Source organism: Priapulus caudatus, unplaced genomic scaffold, assembly GCF_000485595.1.
Source record: "Priapulus caudatus unplaced genomic scaffold, Priapulus_caudatus-5.0.1 Scaffold873, whole genome shotgun sequence".
Lineage (NCBI taxonomy): Eukaryota > Metazoa > Priapulida > Priapulimorpha > Priapulimorphida > Priapulidae > Priapulus > Priapulus caudatus.
In genome coordinates this window covers 59331-85878 of record NW_014577934.1, presented here as the reverse complement: position 1 = coordinate 85878, position 26548 = coordinate 59331, and the positions used below count along the sequence as shown (strand labels likewise).

At 41.0% G+C, this 26548-nt stretch overlaps 4 protein-coding genes across 11 annotated transcripts in view; 2 read left to right on the top strand and 2 right to left on the bottom strand.

Annotated features, from left to right (window-relative positions):
- LOC106814114 (transmembrane protein 164-like) overlaps positions 1-3011 on the top strand; it is a 16944-nt gene extending 13933 nt beyond the window's left edge. The window contains exons 6-8 of the mRNA XM_014818392.1: positions 907-1038; positions 1357-1471; positions 1694-3011. Coding sequence (XP_014673878.1) covers positions 907-1038; positions 1357-1471; positions 1694-1863 — 417 coding nt within the window. The 3' untranslated portion in view covers positions 1864-3011. The remainder of the gene's footprint in view (positions 1-906; positions 1039-1356; positions 1472-1693) is intronic.
- A 3956-nt stretch (positions 3012-6967) lies between these two features.
- Positions 6968-12708, bottom strand: LOC106814115 (cation channel sperm-associated protein subunit delta-like). 4 transcript variants are annotated; one of them, XM_014818395.1, is made up of 3 exons: positions 12638-12708; positions 8327-9749; positions 6968-8042 (listed from the first exon to the last, which is right to left on the bottom strand). In XM_014818395.1, exons 2-3 carry the CDS (start codon positions 9451-9453, stop codon positions 7523-7525), a joined length of 1647 nt encoding a protein of 548 aa, XP_014673881.1. In that variant the 5' UTR covers positions 9454-9749; positions 12638-12708; the 3' UTR covers positions 6968-7522. The 4 variants fall into 4 exon arrangements, with proteins under 4 accessions (XP_014673881.1, XP_014673879.1, XP_014673880.1 ...); XM_014818393.1 differs by lacking the exon at positions 12638-12708 and adding an exon at positions 11781-11859 and having other exon boundaries at positions 8327-9972; XM_014818394.1 differs by lacking the exon at positions 12638-12708 and adding an exon at positions 11781-11859 and having other exon boundaries at positions 8327-9468.
- Positions 12709-13905: 1197 nt separating this feature from the next.
- Positions 13906-26148, bottom strand: LOC106814117 (outer dense fiber protein 2-like). Of its 5 annotated transcripts, none has more exons than XM_014818398.1 (19): positions 26088-26148; positions 25621-25766; positions 25161-25355; positions 24766-24969; positions 24364-24563; positions 23709-23835; positions 23142-23348; positions 22519-22707; positions 22237-22352; positions 21550-21729; positions 21208-21343; positions 20813-20923; positions 20488-20544; positions 19891-19995; positions 18504-18662; positions 17050-17232; positions 16555-16668; positions 16018-16110; positions 13906-15762 (listed from the first exon to the last, which is right to left on the bottom strand). In XM_014818398.1, exons 2-19 carry the CDS (start codon positions 25726-25728, stop codon positions 15553-15555), a joined length of 2694 nt encoding a protein of 897 aa, XP_014673884.1. In that variant the 5' UTR covers positions 25729-25766; positions 26088-26148; the 3' UTR covers positions 13906-15552. The 5 variants fall into 5 exon arrangements, with proteins under 5 accessions (XP_014673884.1, XP_014673886.1, XP_014673885.1 ...); XM_014818400.1 differs by having other exon boundaries at positions 25161-25352; XM_014818399.1 differs by lacking the exon at positions 26088-26148 and adding an exon at positions 26006-26030.
- A 57-nt stretch (positions 26149-26205) lies between these two features.
- The window catches only part of LOC106814116 (RNA polymerase-associated protein CTR9 homolog), a 21776-nt gene continuing 21433 nt past the window's right edge, over positions 26206-26548 (top strand). Inside the window, exon 1 of the mRNA XM_014818397.1 lies at positions 26206-26292. Within this exon, the coding sequence (XP_014673883.1) occupies positions 26254-26292 (39 nt within the window). The 5' untranslated portion in view covers positions 26206-26253. The remainder of the gene's footprint in view (positions 26293-26548) is intronic.

Genomic DNA, 26548 nt, shown 5'->3' with positions numbered 1-26548 from the left:
TCATAACTTACACAATTTAGTTAACCGCAAATGACGACCCTGGTCCTTTAAAACGAGTGTAAAATTAAATTAATCCGAGTTGTAATCACAGAGAAATATCCATTTATACATCGGCTACTATGTCAGAAATCGAAACGGAGAAATCAGCGTTTTTCTATTTTTCACAATGAGTGACCGCCTGTGTGTAAAATGGGTGAACGTATGTGATATATCTATTGTTAGTACTTACTGCGACATATCCATGACTAACTGACACCACTAAATTGGTAAAATGTTCCATGCACCTTGAGAAATTGTAAGAAATTACGAGGTTACCATCGCAGAATGCTCGAACTCCGCTCATCCTGACGTCACAAAGCTAATATGTCAACCAACGCGCGCGATGTACCACACTATAGTAAGCTAGTGTGTTGCGAGGTGTTAGAACTATTTTGGGCGTGGGATTCTTGTTGGATCACTAGCAGATGTACATGAATGTACATGAATACATGTAATGACAGCTGTAGCAGGGTTGACGCGGGGATACCGGCTTAGTTAATATCGTGGTTGTATCATGTCTCTGACGTCATAATGACGTCAGCCATTGCTTACTACACATGTACGCGGGCAAGCAAAACCGCTCTGACAGTTCACATGTACCGTTATATGGAGAAATGAGCATGTTCACATGTGGCAAATAGTGTTAGCCATCGAATAAAGTTGAAAACGAAAAATCTATGAAATTTCATGCACAACGTGGAGAGTATCCTTAACGTATTTTTATATTAGTTGTAGCATTGACAAAATCAGTGTTCACTATGTTCGCATTATGTGTTCTTAATATCTTGGTAGGCATTTTTCACTTTCTTGAATTGACTACGCTGTACACGTTTTTGTACAGCTTTGATTATTTTGTGCAAAGACAAGTTAATGTATAATTTGATTCGTTTTATTACAGGTGTCTACACACTGGAGCCATTCTTTGATTTCAATTGGGCCATCCTAACTATCGGTGCCCTGTATATATACCACTTTTTGGTACTGCAAGGATTTGGATTGGTAAGTAGGTTTTTGTGGATGGATGATACTTCAAGGCTAGAACTGTTACTCAGCTTATCACATTACTACAGGCAACTATATGCTGTTGTTTTCCGAAGCGAATTTTGACACGTCTTGATAATACGTTGGAGTGATTGTATGTATCTATATAACGTGTAATCAGAATCATCGACCTATGTTATTCTCAGTTGTCCCCTACTTCAGATTTGGTTCAACAGTCTATGCGATAACTAGTGCATTTATACATAGCGTAGTCCGAATCACACACAAAATTTCAGGAAAATTTCTTGGCAGTAATTCCTGTCATTTTTTTCACAGTTGACATATGTTAATCTGAGCAACACACTGTGTCCAGCGATCACAGATCCATTCTATGGGCCACAATATCGTTTCTGGGCAATCCTACACCAGGGAACCCTGGTACCGCTACACGGTAAGCATCTCATGCACTAGCAAGTCTAGCATGTTCCATGTTTTCAATTTGAAGTTTTTGTATTGGTATGCTGACGAGCTTGGAAGCTTGCAAGCTTAACTTCTTGCTTTCACCAACATGGTCATCATAATATAAAATATAATATAGCTTTTAAATGACTTTAGTTAGCTTCAACTAGATACACAAGTCCTTGGTCTTATCGCCTCGAACCGTGTTTTTCAGGCAAGGCTTTGAGTCTGGTTGCGCTCATATGTAACTCACTGTTGTTCCCCGTGGCACCTACATCTGAACCCAGAGAGTCGTCAGATATCAGCCAAAATGGAGAGTGCCTGACAATTGATGGCAGGAATACTGGTGGTGAGCTGCCAAGTAATCACATGCACACTGAGTAATGAGTTAGACACAAGGTTGAAAGAATGCAGTTTCTTCATTGATAATGTGCACTGTGGTGCCATCTGGTGTACGTGGTCGTGGTTAGTTTATGCCCTTACTTATTAGTTGGTTTTACCTTGACCACAGACATAATGCCAGAGTTGCATCGCACCATTGTCAACAGCAGTTGTTTCGGAATCAAAATTATGCCCTGTTATTTGAATCCATTTAATATAATGTTAGTTAGCTATTATTTTAATCGGTGTTATGAACAGACACTTAGTATAGTAAGTATTACTATGTGAAGTTCATGTCTTCTTTGATACCAAAGTATACTATTGCAATAGTATTAGTATAGAAGTTTTACTACTGAGTAATCACCACTGACAACAGTCATGGAGCTGAAGTAGTGGGCGAGTCTATAAAGTAATACCCTGTCTTATGGTAACTCGGGTTACGTAAATTTGCCCATGTGTAATTTGTAAATTATAATTGTGTATATGATGTAAAATTGGTTTGGGGCTTGTTTTAAGAGGCAGAGGTTAGCCTACCCCTTTTCGTGGTTATTTTTAGCAAAACATGCCTGTCAATCACGATGTTTGATAGGTCAATGAAGTCTTGTAATTTACTCGGAGTGCAAACATTTTATTGGTGCATAATGATTTGTTTAATTTATTCCTTTGCTAAATTCCATAGGTGGTAGCTAGGAGCAAGTGAACTAAGTCAGAATTGTACGTGATATTTGGCGTGTCTAGTCTATTGCTGAGCTCAACGTGTTTCAAAAATATACACATGAATTTAAATATATAGGTAAATCTTTACCCATTGTTAGTATGATCATTAATATTATACTTCTGTATGGTATGTGTGTTGGATAGTCTATCTGCATGCTGATTATTTAATTACACTCTGTGAGCAGCTGAAGAGAAGAAATGTCTTAAAAAATGTGAAAGAAAAGTCATGGAGGGTTGCAAAATTAAATTTGTTGGTCATCATATGCTTCTTAAAATTGCATGTTACCATCATTTTTTGGTATGATATATATATTCTCTCTTGTTCACGCACAAATACTATAATATTTATTATATCAATCCTCGTGTAATTTGTAAACTAGCATATGAAAATGAACCTTACATTCAATGAAAAATATATTACTACTACACACATATACTATATACCTTATACATATGAATATATGTACAGTAGTGATATTTTTATTCAAGGTACAGGTCTCTCACTGTATGGTAGGTGATTTGTTACTTCTTATATAATATATTAACGCATTTATGCAGGTAGAAGTTTCGTTACCCTGCCTGCTTAGTGTCATACGATGATCAGTGCCATTTATTGCAGGCTGCTCGGTCTGTGTCTGCTGTATACCTGATACCAGGGCACGAAATTAAGATTTTTTTGCACCGGCCCATTGGGCTGGTAACAGCAATTTTTAAATGTTACTGGCCCTCCAAATAATTTGCCAGCATATGCCGGTGCTAATTTCGTGCCCTGTAATACACTCAGTAGTACGTCAATAGAGATATCTATTCATGCACTCTTGATACAATAGCGTACGGGCTATACAATATAGATATACTGAGAAGTCTGAGAAAGCATTGAGAGCTGTTGATTCATCCATCTCATATCAGCTGTTTTCCAAGGTCCACTTGCATTGACAACTTGCAACTATTCACGCTCAATCGCTCAAGTATATTTACTTATAATATTATATTAGTTATTTATGTTATTTTATTTTAATTCGTTTCATTTGAACAAGCAGCCTATAGTGACAAGTGAATGCGAGTGCCAGGTGACAAACTGACGGGAGTGTAATCTCGTGGCAGGGCCTAATCCAAGCCATTTTTCATACCGAATACCGGCTGCCCAAATTACGACCTCTAGCAAAACACCCAAATTAGCAGAGTTCTGAATTAAATCGCCATGTTTCTATCGTTATGTAGGCACTGTTTTATAATAAAATGCTCATATAAGATCTATAATCTATTATCTGAATGAAATTTTAATGCTATTATACATCTACCTATACTTAAAAAATATTTTTGGCTCCCTGCGCTCGCCAATCGTCCCCAATTTTTAGCTCATCTGACGTAGTCAGATGCAGCTTGTAGAATCGCATAATTGCCCGTCCGTCCGTCCGTCAACAGTTGGGCACAAATATTAACCGCCTGATGTACGGTCACGATATGAGGGACGTCGGGGGGGGGGGATTGTAAAAATGACTCAGGATGACAAATTTGGGGGTCAAGGGTCAAAGGTCAAGATGTGTAAACTGGGGGAATATTTCCCCCTTAACTTAAGGTATGAGGAAATACGGAATTGCGGCACAAATCTGAACGGCTCGACCTATGCTCTTAATATTCGGTGTACAGTGTGATGGGCAGGAAACCCATCACCAGTGCGAAATGGGAGGTCACAGGTCAAAGGGCAGTGGGGGAAATGTCAGATATCAGACATTTTCTGAGGACATGGGCTAATGGACAGAGTGAAAAACTTTTTTGTTTCAGCGCTGACCTACAATTTTTATCACTTTATTGAAAGGACCATGAAATGTGTTTTCCACTGACGTGCGAAGAGTAAGTGTCTGATAACCTTTTGACCCTCAAGAGGAGGGTTAAACATGGATTCCTGAACTGCCTCAATGATGTCACAGTGTTCTCATATTCATGGGACATTCATAATCTGACAAGCCAATAAGCCTCGATATCCCAACAGCTACAGCACAGGATTACGGCTCAAAGGTCCTTGGATCGAATCCCATCAGATTTTTTATTATTTACCTGTTTTCTGTATTTTTCTATCTTTATCCATTTAACTATTTCTTTCCAATTAACACAAATATTTACATAATTTATTTACAAAAATTTCATAACAAATAATTTTTACAATAAATTTTTTTTTTAAATAGCGTTAGGGTTAGGGTCACAATGCCCCATAAAATAGGAGTTTCAGGCACGCGATTTGTATCAACCAATGGGATTTGGGAGGTATGCATAATGCAGAAGGTTGCTGAAATGATGTGTACGCAACTGCGTATCTGCGCCTAACAAAGGTGTCACTACGCACGACTTAAATGTTACGTTTATAACCGTAGCAACAGACCTCAGATGAGCCCAGACGCTCTGCGGCTCTTGTTCTTTTCCGTCGCTATGCTCGCGACGGGTGACCATATTAAGCAGCTAGATTACCCCCTGCATGGGTAGCCTAGATGGAGTGGTCATCTCTATAAACATACTCATAGTATGTGTTCGTGGTATCACCCACGTGTATGAGCCGCTTTCTGTCAAGTATAAAACAATAAATTATCCCCTAAAAGTTTTTATATTCGGAAACTATTCTAGGATATATCTACAATAACCTCAGATATAGCCTGGCCAATAGCATTGCCTAGAATAGCGTCAGATAAAAATGGCTAGGACACGATTTATTGGTATATTCCAGGTATAGGGCATGCATGTTTTTTTACACTAACAAACCCCCAGGTGCTGAGTAAACGCAACTACGCACGTGCGACGCACATGTGAGTAATTATACCGGAGTGTCATAATATAGTCTATATTAGGTCACTCCTGATTACATCAGGGGTTAATAATGACAGTATTTGTCTTTATTAACCCCTGATTATCTGATATCTTGATGGTGGCGCAAGATTCTCTCAGAAAACGCGTGGTTTTTTTACGGTGAGGCGGGGCGTGAGTTCGATCGGGGGGGGTAGTGGATTGCTGAGCAACCCCTGCTAATACGAACGTACGAGTTCTCTATTGTTGATGACAATGTATCACAACGGATGCATTTATGCCGTAGACTGACACTTAATATTTGTTATCGTTGTAGATATTGTTCTGTAGTTTATGAATACACTCAGCCTTTATCTATATTGGTCGTGGCACAAAGCCATTTTCACTTGAATTTCGAGGCAGGGTTCACATTTTGAATCACTCAAATCTGCTTCCGAAATATGGCTGAGATCGATACGGTTTAGTGGAGCATTTGTGATCAGGTGGCATCATAGACTCAAGTTTATACCGTTATGCGCATTTAGATAAAAAATGGAAGGTAGAGGAACTAGTTAAATTAGTCTTTTAATAAATCGGTGAGTCAGCGTGGGATGTATATGCTATGTTGAGGGTTGCATGAGTTTACAGTGTGAAGTGGCGAGGTTTAGATGAGAAATGATGCAGGAAATAAATGGCAACTAGGTGCGTGATATCATTGGCAATCAAACCTCTACGCTGGCACGACCTGCTATTTGTTCCCAGCAAAGTTTTGCCATATTTTCCCACGCTATAGGAATGTTTAATATTATTATATACGTATTGTGTAATCAGGTTTATAGATTCTTTAACATTTGCACTGGTGGACGTCTTAGGTGTTGATGGTGGCTTCTCAATCTAGTAGTTCTTTGAGCATTCTTGCACCTCTGAGTGAAAGGAATTGTATACGTGTGCATGTAACCAGCAAATTGCGGTCTAATAACCCTATGGAATCTACTGGAATCTATGGCTTGCTCTCTATCATGAAGATTTTAACTTCAATAGTAAAGATATGGTTTATGTGAAATAACTAGTCGGTGGATTAGTACAATTGTGCAATGTGCAATTGAAATTTTGTGAAACTAGTCGTATTCTTAGAAATAACGTGTGGGTAGAAATCGCTTGCATGGAAGGTTATCGTTACAATTTAAAATGTTTTTTCATCAACCTAGTACTACAATTGTTTGAGTGTAAACATTTTATTTCCTGTCTGTAGTAGACATTGGTGTATATGTTTCATTGTTTTTAAATAAGATCACATTCCTACTGTATATCACGTTGTTTCCTTATAGCAGGGCTGCCAACATTAGGTGATAGGTGAGAGTGAGATGCAGGGGAGCGAAGCGATCGAGGGGGGGGGAAGGGGGTTTCCCCCTCTCACGGTAGGGAGCTTTTGCATTTTATAACTTCAATTTGTGCAATTTGGTGCATACTAAAGTGACAGTTTTCAGATATTGTAAGATTTTTTTTGCTGTGCGTGAGATATTTCAGCATTTTATTCATGAAGAGATATTCATGCGTGAGATATCTCAGCATTTTTTTTGCTGTGCGTGAGATATTGTAAGATCAGCGTGAGAGCGTGAGATTTGATCAAAATGCGTGAGTCTCACGGTCAATGCGTGAGAGTTGGCAGCCCTGTTATAGTGTATATATTCTGCAGTCGATAAATGCACTTAAGAAATCTACAATTTTCCTCTAAATTGTTCATTATTATAAAAGTAACTGTATCTATAACTGGCCAAAAATGCATGCTGTTGACATTACTGATAATCCATTTGCACTGACCTGAAATTAGTGCATTGCTTGTTGCCTAATTGGAGTAAAAAATGCTGTGGCACACTCATCTATAGTATATGTGTTATCATAAACCTGTATTCCATAGACTCTTGGTATTATGTATAATCACTTGTATTATTAATTTGTTGAATAAAAATAATTAAGCTTACAACTTTTTTTTATTAAATTGCTTGAGTTTAAACCAAATTTAGGTAAGAATATTATTGTCAAGAATAAGTCTATTAGACGTACAACAAAGTGGAAATATTAAGAAACACGTTTATGCATGTTATGTACAATCAATTTAAAATAAATTAATTTAATAATTAATCTAACATCCTGAAAACATTTTTAGCAGTTAAAATGAGCCAGCGACCGTCGTATAATCTAAACTGAGATCGTCCAATTCATGATTTTGGTACATCGCTTTGATTTCCTCTTGCTTTTTCGCTGCCGTCTGTCTGTTGTGCAGAATAATGAAATACGACACGATTATGCACACCGTACTCACAAGCATGAAAGACAGGGACACCGTGAAATCCGGGACGACCGCCTGGTGCGACATACCGTACACCTGCACAGCAAACCGCACTCTGTAATTACAGAAGGTGTACCTCTCGTCGATTCCGATTGCCTCGAACACGTAGATCCCGTTCTCTTTCGGCCAGAAGATGCCATTGCGGCTCGCGTGTGCAGTGGCGCCACCTAGTACCTCGTATTTGGTGTCGGGCTGTGGCAGGGAGCCGGTCTCGGCGTAGAAGCAGCTCCTGTGTGTGCGCCTCGTCCACGCGACACCCGGGTCTACCTCCGTCTGCAGCACGTCGAGCCAGGTCTGAGAGGCGCGCAGACATCCCGCTTGTGTCACGGTCGTGTTGTACCTAGTGATGGGAATCGGTGGAAATTTCATCATCAATCATCGGTTGCATCCGACCGATCGATGATCGAAGATAATCAGTTGAATGTTATTGATTGCGGCTACCAGATATTGAAAAATATCATATAGAATAATATGTACAGTATTTTTATAATACAAGATTCTAAAAGCTATGTAGCAGTATTATACATAATTTATCTACGATTATTTATTTTCGTAATCGAGCGCCTAGTTGGTTGCTGCAAAAGACCGACTTTTGATTATAATCGATCATCAGGACATCACTACCTGTAGTCGTACATTCCGTGCACCTCGTACATGACAAACTCGTCAAGCATCGGACCGACGAACTTGTCACCAACGTAGACGTCGATCTCCGGCTGGAAGACGTCCTTGTAGTGCGACATCACGGGGCAGCCTAGCGTATCGAACGCGTAATCAACAAGCAGCGACTCGTTCGGCGTGACGGCGCCCTGGCGGAAGCTCGGGTCGTAGCGATGCGGCGCGATCTCGTACCGGTACCCCGTCTCCAACGAGCCACACTTGCGCGCCGCGTTTCGTACACGGACGTGCTTCAGCGGGGGACAGCCGACGGTGACGTGCGACACGCGCTGCGTGCTGTGGCTGCACCGCAAGCTGTTCGGCACCGTGTTGAAGCGGACGTGGCTGACACCGTACGTGTCGCCGGTGGCGGCGGCGGACTCCACCTTCTCGACGAGGTTCGCGGTGAGAAGTCCGACGGTGATCTCCGGCGCTTCGTCGCTTGTCGTCACTGGCGTGGAGGTGACGGCGAGCAACGCCGGGTGCGAGATAGACATCGCGAGGTTGACGCTCTCCCACGCGCTGGAAACGACGCTGGTCGCGATCAGAATGCTCTCTTCTCTGTCCAGGTTGTACTCGTCTTTCGCGTCGGTCAGCATCGCCTGGCTGGTGCATGACGCATCGTTAACGTCGCCGATGCTATGCACGAGTGATAATTGCATCGTGCGGAAGGACACGGTTCCATCACCGATTGTCTGCGGTTCGAGAATGTACAGATATCCTTCCTTGTCAGGGAAGGCGATGACTGCTGTAGGAGAGAGGTTATGCGTCAGTTTTGCTGCTAAAGTTGTCAGGCCTTCCCTTCCATAAATCATATCACCTGCTTCTGTGACTGCAACGAATTCGCCAAACCGGTTACTCAATATCTGTTTGAAACTAGCAGTGCTGTTCTCAACCAGTCCCTGAATCGCGACATGAGAGACCGTCTTTCCTCCATTTGGTGAATACAGTAGACTTGTGCCATCACTGGACAAAATGCTGCCAAAGTTGGATTCCAAGGCAGTCACGATAGGCCTCCTATCACTCGCGCGTGAGAAGCTGAGGCCTCTAGCGACGACAGCTCTGCCTTTGTAAGCAACCTGGAGAAATGCCATATCCTCGTCGACGTCCTGTGTCAGAACAGCGATTGCATTAATTGAGCTGAACACTTGCGCGCCACGAACAGCATTAACATCGACGTCGCTCCGCTCAAACGACAATCCCCCATCGACAGATATGAACACGTGCGGAGCACCATCACTGTTGTAAGCGACGACTATTCCGCCAATGATCTTGCACCAGTCTTGACCGTTGCAGCATTGTCTCGTCGTGATCGTATCCACGGCAGACGTTAACCCGGACGAATTGTAAAAATTGGTGTTCCAGTCAAACACAAAGACATCACCGTCAGCTGTGAAAACCAAACTGTTCCCTGTAAAACCTACAGATGTAACATGTGGACTTCCGCTCACGCAGCTGGTTGGTATTCGAAGCTGTGTAACAGGAGCACGTAAAAAATTGGTGGTGACAAACACAGATGAATGATTAGTGGCATCCAGGTAGACAGCTCGATTATCTTGATGACAGGAACTTGTTTTGATCAGGTTGTAGCTTCCGGAGTAAAGCAGGTCAACCTAAAAGTAAAATTACATTAGCTAGCTTATGGCCCAGTCACACATACACGACGCACGGCCCGCGCACTGAAAAATTTGCAATTTTGGCCAGTGCGTTGTCTTTCGCTGGGTGTGCGTCAGCATTTGTTACTCGTTCGTCGAGCGCGCTGGACCAACGCTATGCATTCGTTGTCATTCGCTGTGTGCGTCGGGAATTTTGTGCATGCACAAAAATGTGCGCGGAGCTCGACACATGAATGTACACGCCAGAAGGACGCCAGACAATCGCAGAGCGCGCTGGACCAACCCCAGACACACGCGGAGCACACGCTGGGTATTCGTTGTATGTTCGTCGGCTGAGGTGTAGCGAACGCCTAGCGCACACCTAGCGCACACATAGCGTGTTTCTAACGCATGTCCAGCAAACATGCAGCGAATATGGGCGTGCTGAACAAGTCTGTAGCGCGCCCAGCGTTCTTCTAGCGTATTCCTAGCGTGTACGCAGCGTGTAGCCATGGGGTATATAAACGGGTCCCGCCCCCACCTCCTCATCATCACTTCTCCTCCGACCCTCATGGGTGATGACAGAGGTTCCTGCTGATCGTGTCTAGAAGAACCACCTCAGAAGATGGAGGATCCCGACAGGCTGCGACTACAATACGAAATCGCGGTTCTCCAACATCGGCAGAACTTCATGGAACTGGTACTTCACCAAGTCCATGTCATCAGGAGAATGAGAAAGAGAAGAGGTCAACTGAGGTTCTGGGTCCGACCGAGGATCGGTAGGCGACGACAGTTTGGCCTGTATGACCAGCTACTTGTGGAACTTCGTAACGAAGACCAGGCAGCCTTCAAGAACTTCATGCGGATGCCCCCCGAGATGTTCGACGAGCTGCTAACCAGAATGGGTCCGAGGATCACCAAGCAGAATACAACCTACAGAGAGGCCCTCGACCCTGGCCTGAAGCTTGCCCTCACTGCGGCATCTTGCCTCTGGGACCAAGTATCACTCAATGTTCTATGGGTGGAGGGTGCCTCACAACACCATATCCCTGATCATTACCTGTTCGTTCGCTGACCTGACCGTTCGCTGGCTGTGCGTTGAATGCGCGGTGCATGTGCGGACTATTTGTTCCGTGCGCTAGCAACACGCTGTGCATTCGTTGGATTTTTTAACATGTGCGCCCTGTATACGCTCTGTATACGCGCTGTGCGCTAGCAACACGCTGTGCATTCGTTGTCAACTCGCTAGCTTCTCCCAAATCTTGACAAAAGGTTGGCGCACAACGACGCACTGATCTTATTTTCCATTTTTTGATTAATTTTCAATGCACGGGCCATGCGTCGCGTATGCATGCATGTGTGACTGGACCTTTAGCAGTCTTGTGTACCCATAATCGCCATATACAGTTAGTTACAGAAATATAGTAACAGCTGTCTACTACTACTAGTATCACTACTTGGGCTGAAAGGGTCTATGTCCCTCGGGGTACTGCCAGAACGTACCCTGGGTACGGTCCGGTATACCGGAACGTACCCTGGTACTATCTAATATGCCGGACCGTACCTCGCCTACTCCACTAACGAGTCTAGGGAGTCGCCTACGCCTACTCCCTAACCCCAACCCTAGCCCTAATCCTAACCCTAACCATACCAAATAGTGACCAGGGTACGTTTCGGCAGTACCCTGGGGGACATAGACCCTATGAGCAAGTGCTACTTGGTACTGACACTGTGATAGGAGTACATATGACATGTGTCATAATTATAATAAATATAAAATAATACAAATTGCATTAATACTAATAGTAATAATACTAATATTATACCAAATGAATAAAAGACATCAATAATTGATATTGATTGTCACTGTTGATTTTCTGTTAGACTTTTAGGGTTTACGCCCTAGCCCATCTTTAATGATTTTACGACGTGAAGACGTTTATTCCAAGGGACGATATAATATAATTAATAACGCACTTGATGAGGAGCAGACCCTCGTGACCCTGGCACTGCCACAACAATTAAGGGTACGGCGCTACTACTACTACTAGTACTAGTAGTAGTACAACTTCAAGTAGTATGCTGTACATAGCGGGGGGGGGGCAGTTGCCTCTCCAGAAATTTGAAGGGCGGGGTCATAACAATGTTTCCAGGGGTAGCTCGCTCTGGTCTAAGTCTTCTCTCATCTACTGCCCCCCCACTGAAAATTTCCCCCCCCACTGAAAATTTTCTGTGCACGGCCTTGGCTGTACATACCTTGTTTTCACTGACGTCTGCTGAATGACAAGGGTACACACCATTATCAATGGGCTCACAATATGTTGAAATTAAACATATGCTTAACCAACATGAAAATGACCATAATGAGAAACCAAAATCAGAAACAGCGAACATTTTCCCACTTATAAATAGTAAATCGGTCTGCTAACGCTATTCGTCTTCGAATTTTACACAAGGGAAATATAGTAATGCGTTAGATGGCGCGATGAACGCTAACAACATGAAATTGAATTTTACACAAGGGAGATATTGCATGCTCACTTTGAAACTCCGAACACGCACACTCAAAACTCGCTCCATACCATAGAGATGTCTAAATAGTATAATGTATAATATATATATATATATATATAATGTATGTATATATAGTATAATGTATAAATAGTATAATGTTTATTTATACATCTCTATGCTCCAGACTCGTTCCAATCCTGGACGGAATGCCAACCGGCGCGCGCGGATCACGCAACCGGCGTCACCGTCCAATAGCTGCACCCGGCAGTTAGATGCGATATTATATGACTACTAGGCACTTAGGATATGACTACTAGGCACTTAAAAAAAAAAAAAAACCCTACCCTAACCCTAACCTAACCTAAACCCTAACCCTAACCCTAACCCTAACTTTTTTTTATTTAAAAAAAATTAAATTAAATTAAAGTGCCTAGTAGTCATACAATATCGCATCTAACTGCCGAGTGCCCAATAGCTCTGGGAAATTTGTAAAATATGACTCTTTGGCGCCACCTAGTGTAAAAAATAGTCATATAAAAAATAACCTATAAATATTAGTTTAGCATTACTCCCTCCCTGAGGTCCCTCCATCCTTGTCTCTCCTCTTTTCTTCCTTCTCCTCTCTCACTCCCTTCCCCTCAATATTTTTCTCCCCCCTCTCCCAAATGGTATCGCCTACGACCAGTCAAGCATGGGAAAACTTTCACCCCCCCAAAAGCACAAAAAGTGGATATACGGCTATAATACGTGTTTTTATAGTCACATAATCACACATACACACACGCGACCGGGCGCGCACACGCGGGTATGGTCGCACGCACGCGTGCGCGTGTATTATAGGCGCAAATTCACATTTTGTGCCTTGGGGCGGTGAAAAAGTTTGAGCCAAAATGTTGCCAATTTCCTGCAGCAATTTTTCCATGCTTTGACTGGTCATGGGCGATACCATCCGCGAGAAGGGAGTAAGGAAGTGAGGAAGAAACGGAGTGGCTTTCTAACTTGTTTAAAATTAACGTGTTGCAGACATCAGGAGTTAATAAAGACAAATGACAGTAGACACAAATGACAAATATGACAACTCCTGCATACATGTATGCAAAGCATATTACGAATGCGTGGATGGCATAGTGGTTAAGTATCTCTGCTGCAAGCCATGAAGGTTGAAGGTTCGAATCTCGGCAACTTCTTTGCTGAAATATTGTATAAATTGCCATTTCTCCTGATATATATAGAACATGTCGTTTTTCTATATTGGGGACGCCCGTTAGCCCAGTGGGTAGCGTCGTCCCGTGTTCAAATCCTGGCCGGCAAACAGTGGTTCATGGCAAAGTAGTGTCCTAGCACATTACCTTTTACTAAAAACTACGACGATTTGAAAAGGAATATTTTGACGCAGCTTTCAAATACTTAACATCATATAAAAAAGAACGATCTCAATTTTAGTTAACGCAGATTTATTATAATCCAAATCATGAACGCGCAAGCTACTGCGCATGCTCGTGGACTAATCACATACTAATACATACATTACATACATTACATACCAATCACAAGATTACAAACTCAACATTATAAATAGACGTACAAGTAAAACACGAGATTGCAAGATTGCAAGTACACTTGACACAGATATACGTAGTACTGTATAAACAATGCCTAATACTTCCACAGAGAATACTGTTCTAAAAAATGGTTATTAACGGAACATTTCCCCAATATTATACCAGCATAAAGACGCAGTATACGTTTACCAGAATATGCGAAAATCGGATGGAATATATAGAGAATTCACATGAAAGGCCTTCATCTGTATTGCCTTTCTCTTCATTTATTTTACATACAAGATAGTAATACCTGTAAGTGTAATCATTAAAAGGTGATATTAACACTGCATAATCTTGTAGCACAATCACACAAAGCTGTTTCTGCCTATATTCCCTAGCTAGTTGGCTATAAAACAGCTAGTTGGCAAGCAACATAAAACTATGATTGTGACAACAATGACTGCACAGCTAACTAGACAGAGTGCACTCACGGAGAGTGCATACCTCTGCCAGCGACATATGCCATACGACTCACGAACACATGAATAAGCCACGATATATGCCAGCGTACTGACATGTACACGCTGGCTTGCTGGCTTGCTGCTCGCTCACTCGTAGCAGCTGCTCGCTCACTCGTAGCAGCTGCTCGCTCACATGTACACGCTGGCTGGCTCGCTGGCTGACGCGCTAATATCGATCGCGCGAACACACAAACACACTAACACACGAACACACGCACACGAGAGTGAAAACATAACCTCCTCCAACTCCGTTGGGCGGAGGTAACAACTATGGGGCCGGCAATAACAAATAGATAAAGTGAATGTATAAAATACAATCAATCAAATATTACCTGTACTTCAACCTTTCAAAATATCTATTGAATTTTAAAAGTAACTTTGAATTTGGCAACTTTCATATCATTTGTATATAGAAATGAATTTTGATTTTTTTAAGTCAACTTATGCCCTTATGCCTATTAGATCACCATATATATGTAGCTACCCATACAGCTCAACATACCAAGTAAAATGCACTTAGCATTATCGTTTCGATATAGCACTATAAAAAATATTTTAGTACTGGCAAAAATATGTGTAACTGGATCCTTTACTATGCTGAGAAAAGTATATAATATTTTTACCCTTTGCGAGTACGTTAAAATGTGGAACTTCTAAACTTTTCACTCTAAAGATATATATTGTCACCGTGGCTCCCTTTTTGTTGAAATATGGTGATCAATAAATGCTGATGTCAATAGATATCGTACAGTCATCATTAATTTATTAACGTATGAAGATTTGTATGCGTATTTTCCATTTAATGTTCAGACCACATATCTATATATATATACTGTATACACAAGATATTTGCTTGAAAAATATTAATGCAAATTGAACGTAATCAGGATATTGTTTGCTTTGCAAGCATATCAATTAAAGCTGATTAATGAAACTGCAGACAATAACAGCTGCTTACAACTGATGTGTTGTATCTGAACATGAATCATCGAGTCTAGAGTAAAAACGCAACATCCGAATCACAGCAGGTGAGCAGTCCTCCGTAGTGGTGATCTGGTGAGAATCAGCCCCTTTACTGGGGTGCTCGTTGCTACAGCTGGGTCCTTGAACATGCTAGCATATGACACCTTCAGAAAACTCACGTAATTCTCGAGGGTGCGATTCTTGCTGGTTGCCGTGTCCAGCTTCCCGCTTAACTCTGTTACCTGCGTCTTCATTCTTCGCTCGACCTGTAAGTGAGGCAGAACTTTTACTGCTTGGAACAGCCATTTCAAACAGTAAAATTCTCATAGAAACACATTCGATACGTTTGAGGACAGAGATTCCTACGAAATGCCAACGTGACAAAGCAGCTGATCACAGTAATATTTGTGTAAGCTGATCATCTATCAAAAAGATTTAGATCAAATATCATAGCAGCAACAAATAAGAACGGAATGTCAAGTTCTAGTAAGTACTTATATTCTAGTCTAACTCTGCTTTACCTTTTCCGTGTTGCTACGCAGGGACAGTTTTTCAGCTCTCACTGAGCTAAGTTCTTTCTCAAGATTCAGGATCCTCTTCTGCAAGTTTTTCTCCTGAAGTGAAGTGAAAACTGCACTAGTCACACTTGCTCTAGGTACTAACAGCATTACTGACAATTATATAGGGAGAGCTTCTAACATACTTATTATTTCTGACAAAGTCAGTATGAAGTGTGACAGGTCGACACAATGTAGTAATAAGACTCGTATTCATAGCTCATGAAATCGGTCATACGAAATAACACTGCAAGTTGGCAACTGCAGTTACACGAGAGTTACACTAAAAGAAGCAGAAAAGTAGAGTTGTGAAGATATGACTGTTACACTCATTTGCATTGATTAGACATTACATTGCTGTTCAAATGACTGTAGATGTTATAATAATGAATCAAATGCTTGATATAACAATTCAACAGGAGTGAATAAAAACAAATTCACTCCTGATTTCATCGACGCTGTTCAAAGATCCTACTTTAACGATTATAAACCCGTTCCTACCCTGGTGGCATTTTCTGCTCGAGCTTTTTCACCAGCAGTTCGTGCATCAGACATAGCTGCTTCTAGCTGCTGTGTCAGACAGAAGTTGTCACGACTCCTTGCCTCCAATGTTACCTGCGTGGAATAATTAGATATCTAAATATCTACATAACATCCATAGAGTAGTTGGAGTATGATTGCTTTGTTAAATGTTTTCTTGAATCGTACATGTTACATTATACGTGGTTTCATATTTTTACAAGAACCTTAATGAACTTTCTCTGTTTTGCAAGGAAAATTATATGTGAAATAGCTCTATGGCCCTTTTTCGTGGATGACTACAATATACTTCCAACAATTTCTAGTAAAAAAATAAGTGTAAAACCTAGGATTTGCTAGCATCTTCATCATAACAAAGGGCTTAATACATTAGGTGGAATTTTCAAGGGGGAGATGGGTGCATTTGTTTAGGTATAGCAGCATCTTTCCCTCTTCTGTAACCGCACCATTCCTTACAGTCAAATTCTGCACAGCATTGCTCTTTTCAGCAAACTCTCTCTTCAGATCTCGATATTCGGTGTCTAGCTTGTCTAGCTTGGCCTCGAGGCTTTCTACTCGAGACATTTGCGGACGTGAATGTTCCTCCGTGGACTTCAACATGCCTTTGGTTTGTTCAAGATTTTGTGAAGATAATTCCAACTGCATACAACCAAGATAGCAGTGCTATTAATTTCAAGCAGCACCTTACAATGTCCAATCTACGACTGAATGTGTACCTCGGCAAACAAATGGAATAAATTACATTCAAATGATCGTAATTTGCGGATTATATCGTGCATTTTTTTAGAAATCGTCTCCAGAAACCACCCTGCATCTTATAAGCTGGAGGTAAGTGTAGAAGACATTATAACTAGCAATCCTTAGGTAAGGTACGGTATATACGCAGCACACTTCACCATTTTCGTGGTCGGCAATTTTTGTGGCCTTTGCCGCGTCACAGCACACGTCACCACTGAGTGGTGACGTGTGCTGTTGGCGGCAATTTTTGTTGCCAGATGTTGTAGCTTTAACCCATTCATATACAGTTATCAAATAAAGGAAATATATAAATTTTATCAACATTTCTGTTACTTAGGCCTAGGGGCCCTATATTTGTATAGATTTATGTCATTCTACGGCGGCACCAGAGGACATGGATCACTAGTTATCGGAACAGACATTTGGTTCGAATTGGTGACGGTAGATGGTTGTCCAAGAAGTTGGGACACTTCACTTATGGCCATCGCCTTGAGTACTCTGTGGCTATATTCGGGAGCTTTGATGTCAAAAAGGCAAGGCATCTCACTCCATAAATCTATTAATTCTGCTTCTAACTCGGTGGTCCAAGTCGATAAAATTGGGCCCGCCATTTTGAAATCATGTGACGGCAGCGCTAATTTTGATTGGTATACGAGTGATTTTGTTGCCGATTGCCGTGGTGGCTTCGCGCACACTTCACCACAAGTTGCCACCACGAGCAATTTTCGTGGTGAGAAATCAAACCGGTTTGATTCTCGGCAACTCGTGGTCACCACTAAATTTCCGTGGTGAGTGGTCGTTACCGGCCCCCGCACACTTGGCCATTTTTGTGGCGACCACGAAAATTGCCTGTACGAGCAACGAAAATGGTGAAGTGCTGCCAGCTTTAGCAAAATTGAGAACAGGATATACTAATCGATCAATACTGATAGTAATTAAAGAGGGTTTATGAAATGAAGGAAGGACTGTTATGCAGTTGAACCCTTTCTTGGTTATAATATTATATTCTAAATTTGGGGGTCGTCTAATCGATTGGAGCATCTTATAATCCACAAAATACAGTACATGGGCAGTAATGAGCAGATTGATAATTAATTATAAAGCCATTACTACTTTTATCTGCACTGTTATAAAATCAAAGTAAAGCAGTTACCAGGAATATCATGATATACCTTCAGTTGCAGGTCCCTAATGACCATATTCTGCTCTTGCTCATGTTTCTTTAGGTCTGCATTAGTATTCTTGCTTTCCTGTAGCTGCACCTGTGCAACACGCAAAGCCTCTGCCAGAGGTTCTAGTTCTTCAAGTCGAGATCTCACCTCAGTGTGCACCTGAAGATTTTGGGCAGGGAGATATTTACAATACATACATACCACTATCATCATGAGCGTATTAAGTATAAGTATGTATTAAGTATGCTTAATATGCTCTTGATCCCATCCCGTAGCAGCGACCATGAACATTGATGCATGGTCTGATGCATATGTATGTTTAAAAATAATGTTTTTTTTACGAGATCAGGGTGCAATGTTATGTAGCATATCTTAGAAACTGGTACATGGCACATCAATGTTTTGACAGTGAAAGTTTACAGCTGCCCGGGTGACAATGCATAGCCAGGTCTGTGGTAATAGACGTTTGCTATATATATAAGATATATATATATATAGATCAGGAGTAGATAATAGGGAGGAGTGTGACATCAATAAACAAGGGAAATTCGTCATTTACTAGCCTTATAATACCTACGATTTACTACACGTAACTCATCCAACTTGAGCTCAAATCGTACACAGTACATTCGCCCATCATCGTACGAAATCGTTTCCTCGTAGACACCCGCAATCCGTAGATACAGCCTAAAACGTACGACACGATTCTCCATTCTCTGGCCATCAATCCAACCCATTGCGCGCCTATAATTCAAACAAAAGGCAGCTACCTAACGCGCTATTGCTAACTGAGCGAGGCATGTGGCTCGCTGGGAGATTAAGCATCAACACTCGGCGAGATAACCTTTGACCCGGTACACAGCTACACAGGCCACCTTTGTACATAGCTGGCATGCCTTCACGCACGCACGCCAACCAAATGATTAGCTCGTCAAGTGTTGCGTCGATCTCCAATCTCCCTGCGAGCCACAACGCCACATTCAGCTATCCGAGAGAGCAAACACGGCGACTGTGCGCCAGGTTGCTGCCTTTTGTCTGAATTATAGGCGCGCAATGGGCGTTGGATTAATGGCCAGAGAATGGAGAATCGTGTCGTACGTTTTAGGCTGTATCTACGGATTGCGAGTGTCTACGAGGAAACGATTTCGTACGATGATGGGCGAATGTACTGTGTCCGATTTGAGCTCAAGTTGGATGAGTTACGCGTAGTAAATCGTAGGTATTATAAGGCTAGTAAATGACGAATTTCCCTTGTTTATTGATGTCACACTCCTCCCTATTATCTACTCCTGATATAGATCTAATAATCTATTATCATTCACTCATGTATAGATAATACAATATTGGCTGATTGAGATTAATACAAAAGCTGTGTTAAGATACTCACTCTTCCTAGTTCTATCTCTCCCTGCAACTGCATGCGACCGGCTTCCTGACTCTGGAAGCTTAGCTGCAGGGTCTTATCATCTGCATCCCTCCTGGTGGATGTCAGCTGTGACAACATACATCTAGATTAGTTTTGATGGGGTGAACAACCTCCATAACTGACAGGAAACCTCCATTTCCCAAATGTTCACTGTATTTGTTCCTTGATTGGGATCTGATATATGGATTAAGAGACAATAAACATTTATTACAATTAAATATTCTTACATGCAGAGAAACTCAAAAGTATCATGCATAATGTGCAGTGAAAAATCTAAATGCAGATGTAACATAGGTCCAGTACAATATGCAAGCTTCAATAGGGTAGAACCAACACCAGACGATCACCTATACATGCTACACAATACCATACTAGCACCTATATACACACAACAGATGGTGACAGCATACAGCAGAGATCTTGTACACTCATTACAGATACTGCATACAAGTGCAATCTATGTACGAGTACTATAAAAATCTCCAACATGGTGCATCATTTAACATGCAGTAGTAGGAGATAGTGACACACTTGTTCCACAGCAACCACCACTCTTACCAACGGTTCTGTATGCTCATTAGCTGTCAATTCTGGTTTCCTTGAGTTATCCTTTAACTGACAGAAATGTGTAACACTTGACTACATACATGTCCACAATAATGGGCAAAACAATAAATGTAATAGATACTGAGTACTCGATAAAACAATCTGACATATAAATTAGATCTGACACACTTAAAATCATCTACATATATAATGAGTCAAAATTATACAATATTAGTGTATTACCAAAAATACAATCTTGTGTAGATGAAAACAGTAACAATCTTAGTTAATTTTATCATGCAAATAACTCCCTAAGACTTAAGTGATTATTCAATACCTTAACTTTGTAGTCTTCCAGCAGATTCTCCTTTTTCACCAGGTTAGTTCTTAAGTCAGATATATCTCTTTCTAACGTCACTTTCTTTTCCTCAAGTGTTTCTAGGCTGATCTATAAGGATAATATTTCTTTATTGTGACAAATAGGTAGTCTTCTAACTCAAAATATCACCAAAGCAGAAATATCCCTTTATATGCTACATACCAACATATTTTAATAACACAACTGTACAACAATACTCAGTCTTTAGCGATACAATTCATTAAAATAAAACGGATAAATAAAGTATTGTCAGCATGAACTGGTGTATTCACCTTCAACTATCAAGCAACGTATTTTGCATTCAAAAACTAAAAATATATACTTAGGAAACCATCAGTGTAGAATTTCCATACCTTTAACCTTTCATTCTCTAGCCCAAGTTTGGTTACATCACTCTTCGCGATGTTTAGCTGAGCTGCTAGGTCTTCCACCTGTGCCTGTGATTGTGACTCACGACCATTGCTTGATGTCTCCAGCTCGGATATCCTCCTAAAAAGTGGAGAAGTGTACAGTGATTACGTAAGCACAATGGGAGGCTGACCGCAGAATTAGTGGCAGATGCACGTTAACACCATGCCAGAAAAATTAGGATACGTAATTATCATGCGCACATGCATGACACATCAAATTAATAATTAATGCCACTGCAACACAGAGTAATTTCCAATCTCAGCGCTACCCAACTGAAAACTAACTGTTTGAGATCAGCAAGGTCGAATGTTAGTTGAGCCTTTTCACTTTCTAGAGTGCCCGTTCTTGCATTGAGTTCTGCAGTTCGTGCTTCTGCATCGGCTAGTTCTCTGTCTTTCCTAGCAAGTTCTTCACTCAACCTTCCTGACTCTGACTCACTGCGATTGGCCTTCTCTCTCTGATTTCTGCACAGAAAACGGACAGATGGGCAATTAGGAAAAAGGCATGGTGGAAAACTATGTCATTAATTATTTATACGTTGATGAATTACTCACACACACTTACTCACACTCACCACAAAGGCTAATAAATTATGCATAATGGTTCAGTTACAGTCAAGCCCGTACATAAGGTTCACTCTTGAAAGGGAAACGCCAAAGGTTTCCTTCATAGATAGATGCATATTCTATACAAACAGTCACACTCCATCAAAACGAAATACCACCTTTATAAGCACGCGTTTTATAGAGGTGTCCAACAAGATAGGTTTGCCTGAGCAGTGGATAATGATGAGTATTCTTAAACTGAACGCAAAAACCTTGACTGCCATTGCTATTGTTAATTCACAAGCTGTAAATCAGTTTAAACAGTAATGCTATAACAATTTCAGTATGCAATTATTCATTAGCAGCTCTTATAACTTTATAGCAGTTTATAGCAGTTCCCGTATGTGGCAATGGCTATATACACACCTTGTAGCCTTCTTTAGAGCTTCCTTCTCATTGATGGCCTTTAGCTTTGCCGTTTCAATCGTATTAGCTATCTGCAACTTTTCCTCTTTGAGGTCTATGTACGATTTCTCTAGATTCTATAAAACATGAAACCCAACACGTAATCAGAATCTGCATGTTACTGTGACAAGAAAAATGCTTCGTATTTCAGTTCATATATTGCTTCATATATTCATTGCCTTCTCTGGGTGTAGGATGAGTGATTGCACGTGACCAAGAATCTGAGATACTGCCGCTGCTTACATTAAATGTGCAGGTTAGTCGATCGAAGTCTGCCTCCTTGTTGCGCAAGTGTTTCTGCAGGTGGGCCCGCATCTTTTCCAGGTCATCGTTGCGACGATACATCCGCTCACGTTCGTCCTTGGAGCCCTCAATGTGGGCAGTGAGCTTCACAACCTGAGCGTCCCTCTCTGCTAACTGGTCGTAGAGTCTCTGTAAATATACAACAATAGTTAATACATAGCAAAATTAATGAAATCATAAGAAAAGATAGGAGTGGAAGTGTTGAATTGGAAGTTTGAATTTTGCAGTGGAAAGTTTGAATTTTTGACTAACTGCTGAAACACAATTTAGCTGTTACCACACATATGTCACGTATTGCCAATCACTTACAACACACTGTCCATGCTTATAAACCACAAACCATACATTTATATGTTCAATCATATATTTACCTCCGCCCAACGGAGTTGGAGGGAAGGTTATGTGATCGGTCTTGTGTAGTGTGTTAGTGTTTTCGTGCGATCGATATTAGCGCGTCGAGTCAGCAGCAGGCCAGTCAGTCAGCAGCAGCCAGCAGCGACAGCCACATGTTACATGCTGGCGAAGGTATGCACTCTCCGTGAGTGCCCTCTGTCTAGTCTTACCTGTTTCTCAGTCTCACAATCAGTCACTCTTTTAGAAAGAAACTGCCGCTGTTTTTGCAAGTGTTCTGTCATTTTTACGTCTTGTTCATATTCAGACACTAAACGGCGCAGCACACGATTAGTGGTGTTGTAGTCTGTGATTTTCTGAAGCAGGGCATCTTTCTGTCTGAGAAATTGTAGGTTATCGTTGGAACCAAGCTCCTTGTCCTGTTAAAAATATTTACATCTTGTTCATGGATACGGTGTGAAACATGTAAAGCAATGTATATATAAACAAGATATACCAAATACACGGTTTTCATACAAAATGTCATATTTCAATAAATTTAGTTCAAATTTCAATTCAGTTCAGTTCAGTTCATTCAAAATTCATTTCATTTTCAATTCAGTTGCAATTAAGGTTACTGAAATATGTAAAAAAAAATTATTGATATTGCTAGATTATATAACAATCAAAGAGATGGACAAACAGCAGAAAGGTAACTTGCACTTAGTGATAGATTTAAATACATAAAACTGTCCTGTGTAGAATGCCATATACACAGATGGTCGGTAACCTCTTCATACCTGAATGAATTTCTTTAGTAGATGTTTCAGTCTAGAAATCTCAACTTCAACATCCTGACTATCCCTCTCGACTAGTTCCAGCTTCATCATCAGAGATTCCTTAATGTCTCCTGGCTCACTGGTCACTCTAATCAAACAAGAGCATCAGTATAGAGTAGTCTTTCATAATTGGCATTACTAGAACAATACACAACATGGTTTGCAATACTCTTCAGGGCATGAAATGAATATTTTTTACACCGGCCCAGAGGGCTGGTACCACTAACAGCAGTTTTTACTGGCCCTCACCATAATTTACCAGCCCTCACAAATTTTGTTTGCGGTTTGAACCAGAAAGAGCCTAAAATAAGACTTGGAATGATAATTAAAAAAAATGCTTGTCCAAAAAATGTTATAGCATGCGGCATCGCATAGTAGCTGTTGAACAGACTATAATGCAGATAGTGAATGATGTCCGAAGTGTTTGAACCAGGTAAAACAGTAATGTAGGCTATTTGCTCATTATTGATATAAGTAAAAACGTAGGTACTCGCTAACACGCCCGAAACCACCGGCTCGGAGGGCCGGCGTTTTGCCAATGTTACTGGCCCTCCAAATAATTTGCCGGCACATGCCGGAAGGCCCGTGTTAATTTTGCGCCCTGACTCTTACTTACTTAATAAGTTCAGCATCTTCACGTAGTTTCCCGATGGACAACCTCAAGCGCTCATTTTCCGATTCTGTCACTTCTAGGTGGCGCTGTGTTTCTGTTAGCTCACGCTGAATAGTGAACACAGCACTCTTGCACTCCTTTACCGCAGTTTGGGAAGCTGTGAGGGAATCTTTAACATTCTCCCCACCATTTACTCTTCCCTCCTGCAATATATGTAGATATGCATGATTAATGAGAGTTATCCATACTAATAAGTAGTCAGTCATATCACATATGGTAAAGACTGTTAACAGTCTAACAAATCAGTAAAATTTAGTTGGCACTATAACAGAACAAAAACTATATAAAAAGATAGCAGATAAAGTGATTTAAAACTTCCTGAATAGCAACGAAAATTTCACATACCTGAGTTCTGTAAGGTTGTGTGTCATTGAAGCTCCTGGCTCTTTGTTGTAGCCTACCTCTGCGATCGGGCTTACTTTTATCGGTAAGATCATCTACCTCCATTCGTAGATCATCTGCGGCAGCATCAGACAGGTCGCTGAGATGCATGGATGAGTGCGAAGGGGTTGCATCATGCTGTACCAGCTCCGGCTTTTGAGAAGAATTCTGAAACAAAATTAGATGCATATATTGATAGATGCACCATTTTCAGATCAGAAGTACAGAGAAGGAAAAACACTGAAATAAAAAGAAAGAATTTTTAGTTATTGAAATATATTATGATTTGATATGTACATTATGATGTAATCATTGCTCACTTTGAATTTTGCACCTATATGGCTTTTAAATTATTATACCTTCCATGAATATTTACTAATGCCCTGAGATGTCTTTCCTGGTGGAGGCACCCATGGAGCAGGGGGTCTGGGGCTAGCTGAAGTTTCTTTTGTTGGTCTGCTCTGCTGAGGAGCTTGATCTCCCTGACTACGAAGGGTCGTAACACTCGTAGAAGATCTGGAGCGAACACGTTTGGACTGGTGATCCGAGTCCTTCTGAAACATCCAAGCCTCTATTTTAAGTATGTAATTAATGAAAACATACCACTGACACTATCTGTGTAGTCCTAAAATTTGTGTTGTCTGTGTAATTCCTGGGAAGCATTTTCATGGCTAAAGTAATATTTCTTTACTTGGAGGATCGAGCGTGGATATATATTGCAGTGTATACGGACCGCCCCCTGATTTCCATACAGCATGGAAGAATTGATAATTATTATTAATAATAATCACAATATTAATATAGAGCATGTTTACTTACCACAGAAAGTCTTGAACCGGACCTATATCCCATTTTTATTGGGTTAGTAACATGAACATGTACAGTTGTTTCGTCGTCCACATGTACATGAACTGGTGACTTAATCATTTCTTTCACCCAATCCTACTCAATGGTGTCTTTTCCATCTGAAACAATGTAATCGGAAAAAATAATGTCAAAACAGCAATGATTACACTCAGATCATGATCGAGTGCTACGAATAGGCATTATTAAGTGAGAAGGAATGCCAATATAATCTCCTGACGCGTCGTGGGGCATGAGATGATGATGATGATGATGAGTCATGACAAATTTATGAGACACAGTGACAATGTTGTTCGCACAGTACACGTTATGCTTTATAAATGTAAATTATAACGCTTACCCTCTGTACGTACAGTATATACATTATATATAGTTTCAGGATAGACTCCTGGTAGTTTTATTAAATATACACAATGACTTACAACTGCGGTCCAACAAGTCGAGTCTTTCTCCTTCTTTTGAAAACGACGCGCAATGGTATATTTCTATTGGATTGCTATTGGAATACGTCATCACTAAAACCTTTTCCGGTTGGATGCTGAAGTTGCTACCTGACCAGCGACGGCATGATCGTTATCATCGAGAAAGATGGCGACTATCGAAATACCGCTGAGAGACACTGACGAGGTTATTTGTTATTTTCTCGATTTCTGTTGTCTGTTAATACAAATTATGTGTTGAAGATGTAGTTAGAATTATCTGCCCAATTCGAGTACAGATATGTACCCGAGGGCCGAGGTAGTTTTACGTTGTTTAGTATTATGTTTGTATTTGGCAGTGGCTGGAGGTACGCCAGAGGCGTGTTCAGGAGAGCGAACGCTCGCTAGCGCTCGCTAGCGTTCGCCTTCTGAACGACCCTGCGCGAGCGAGCGCGAGCGAACGT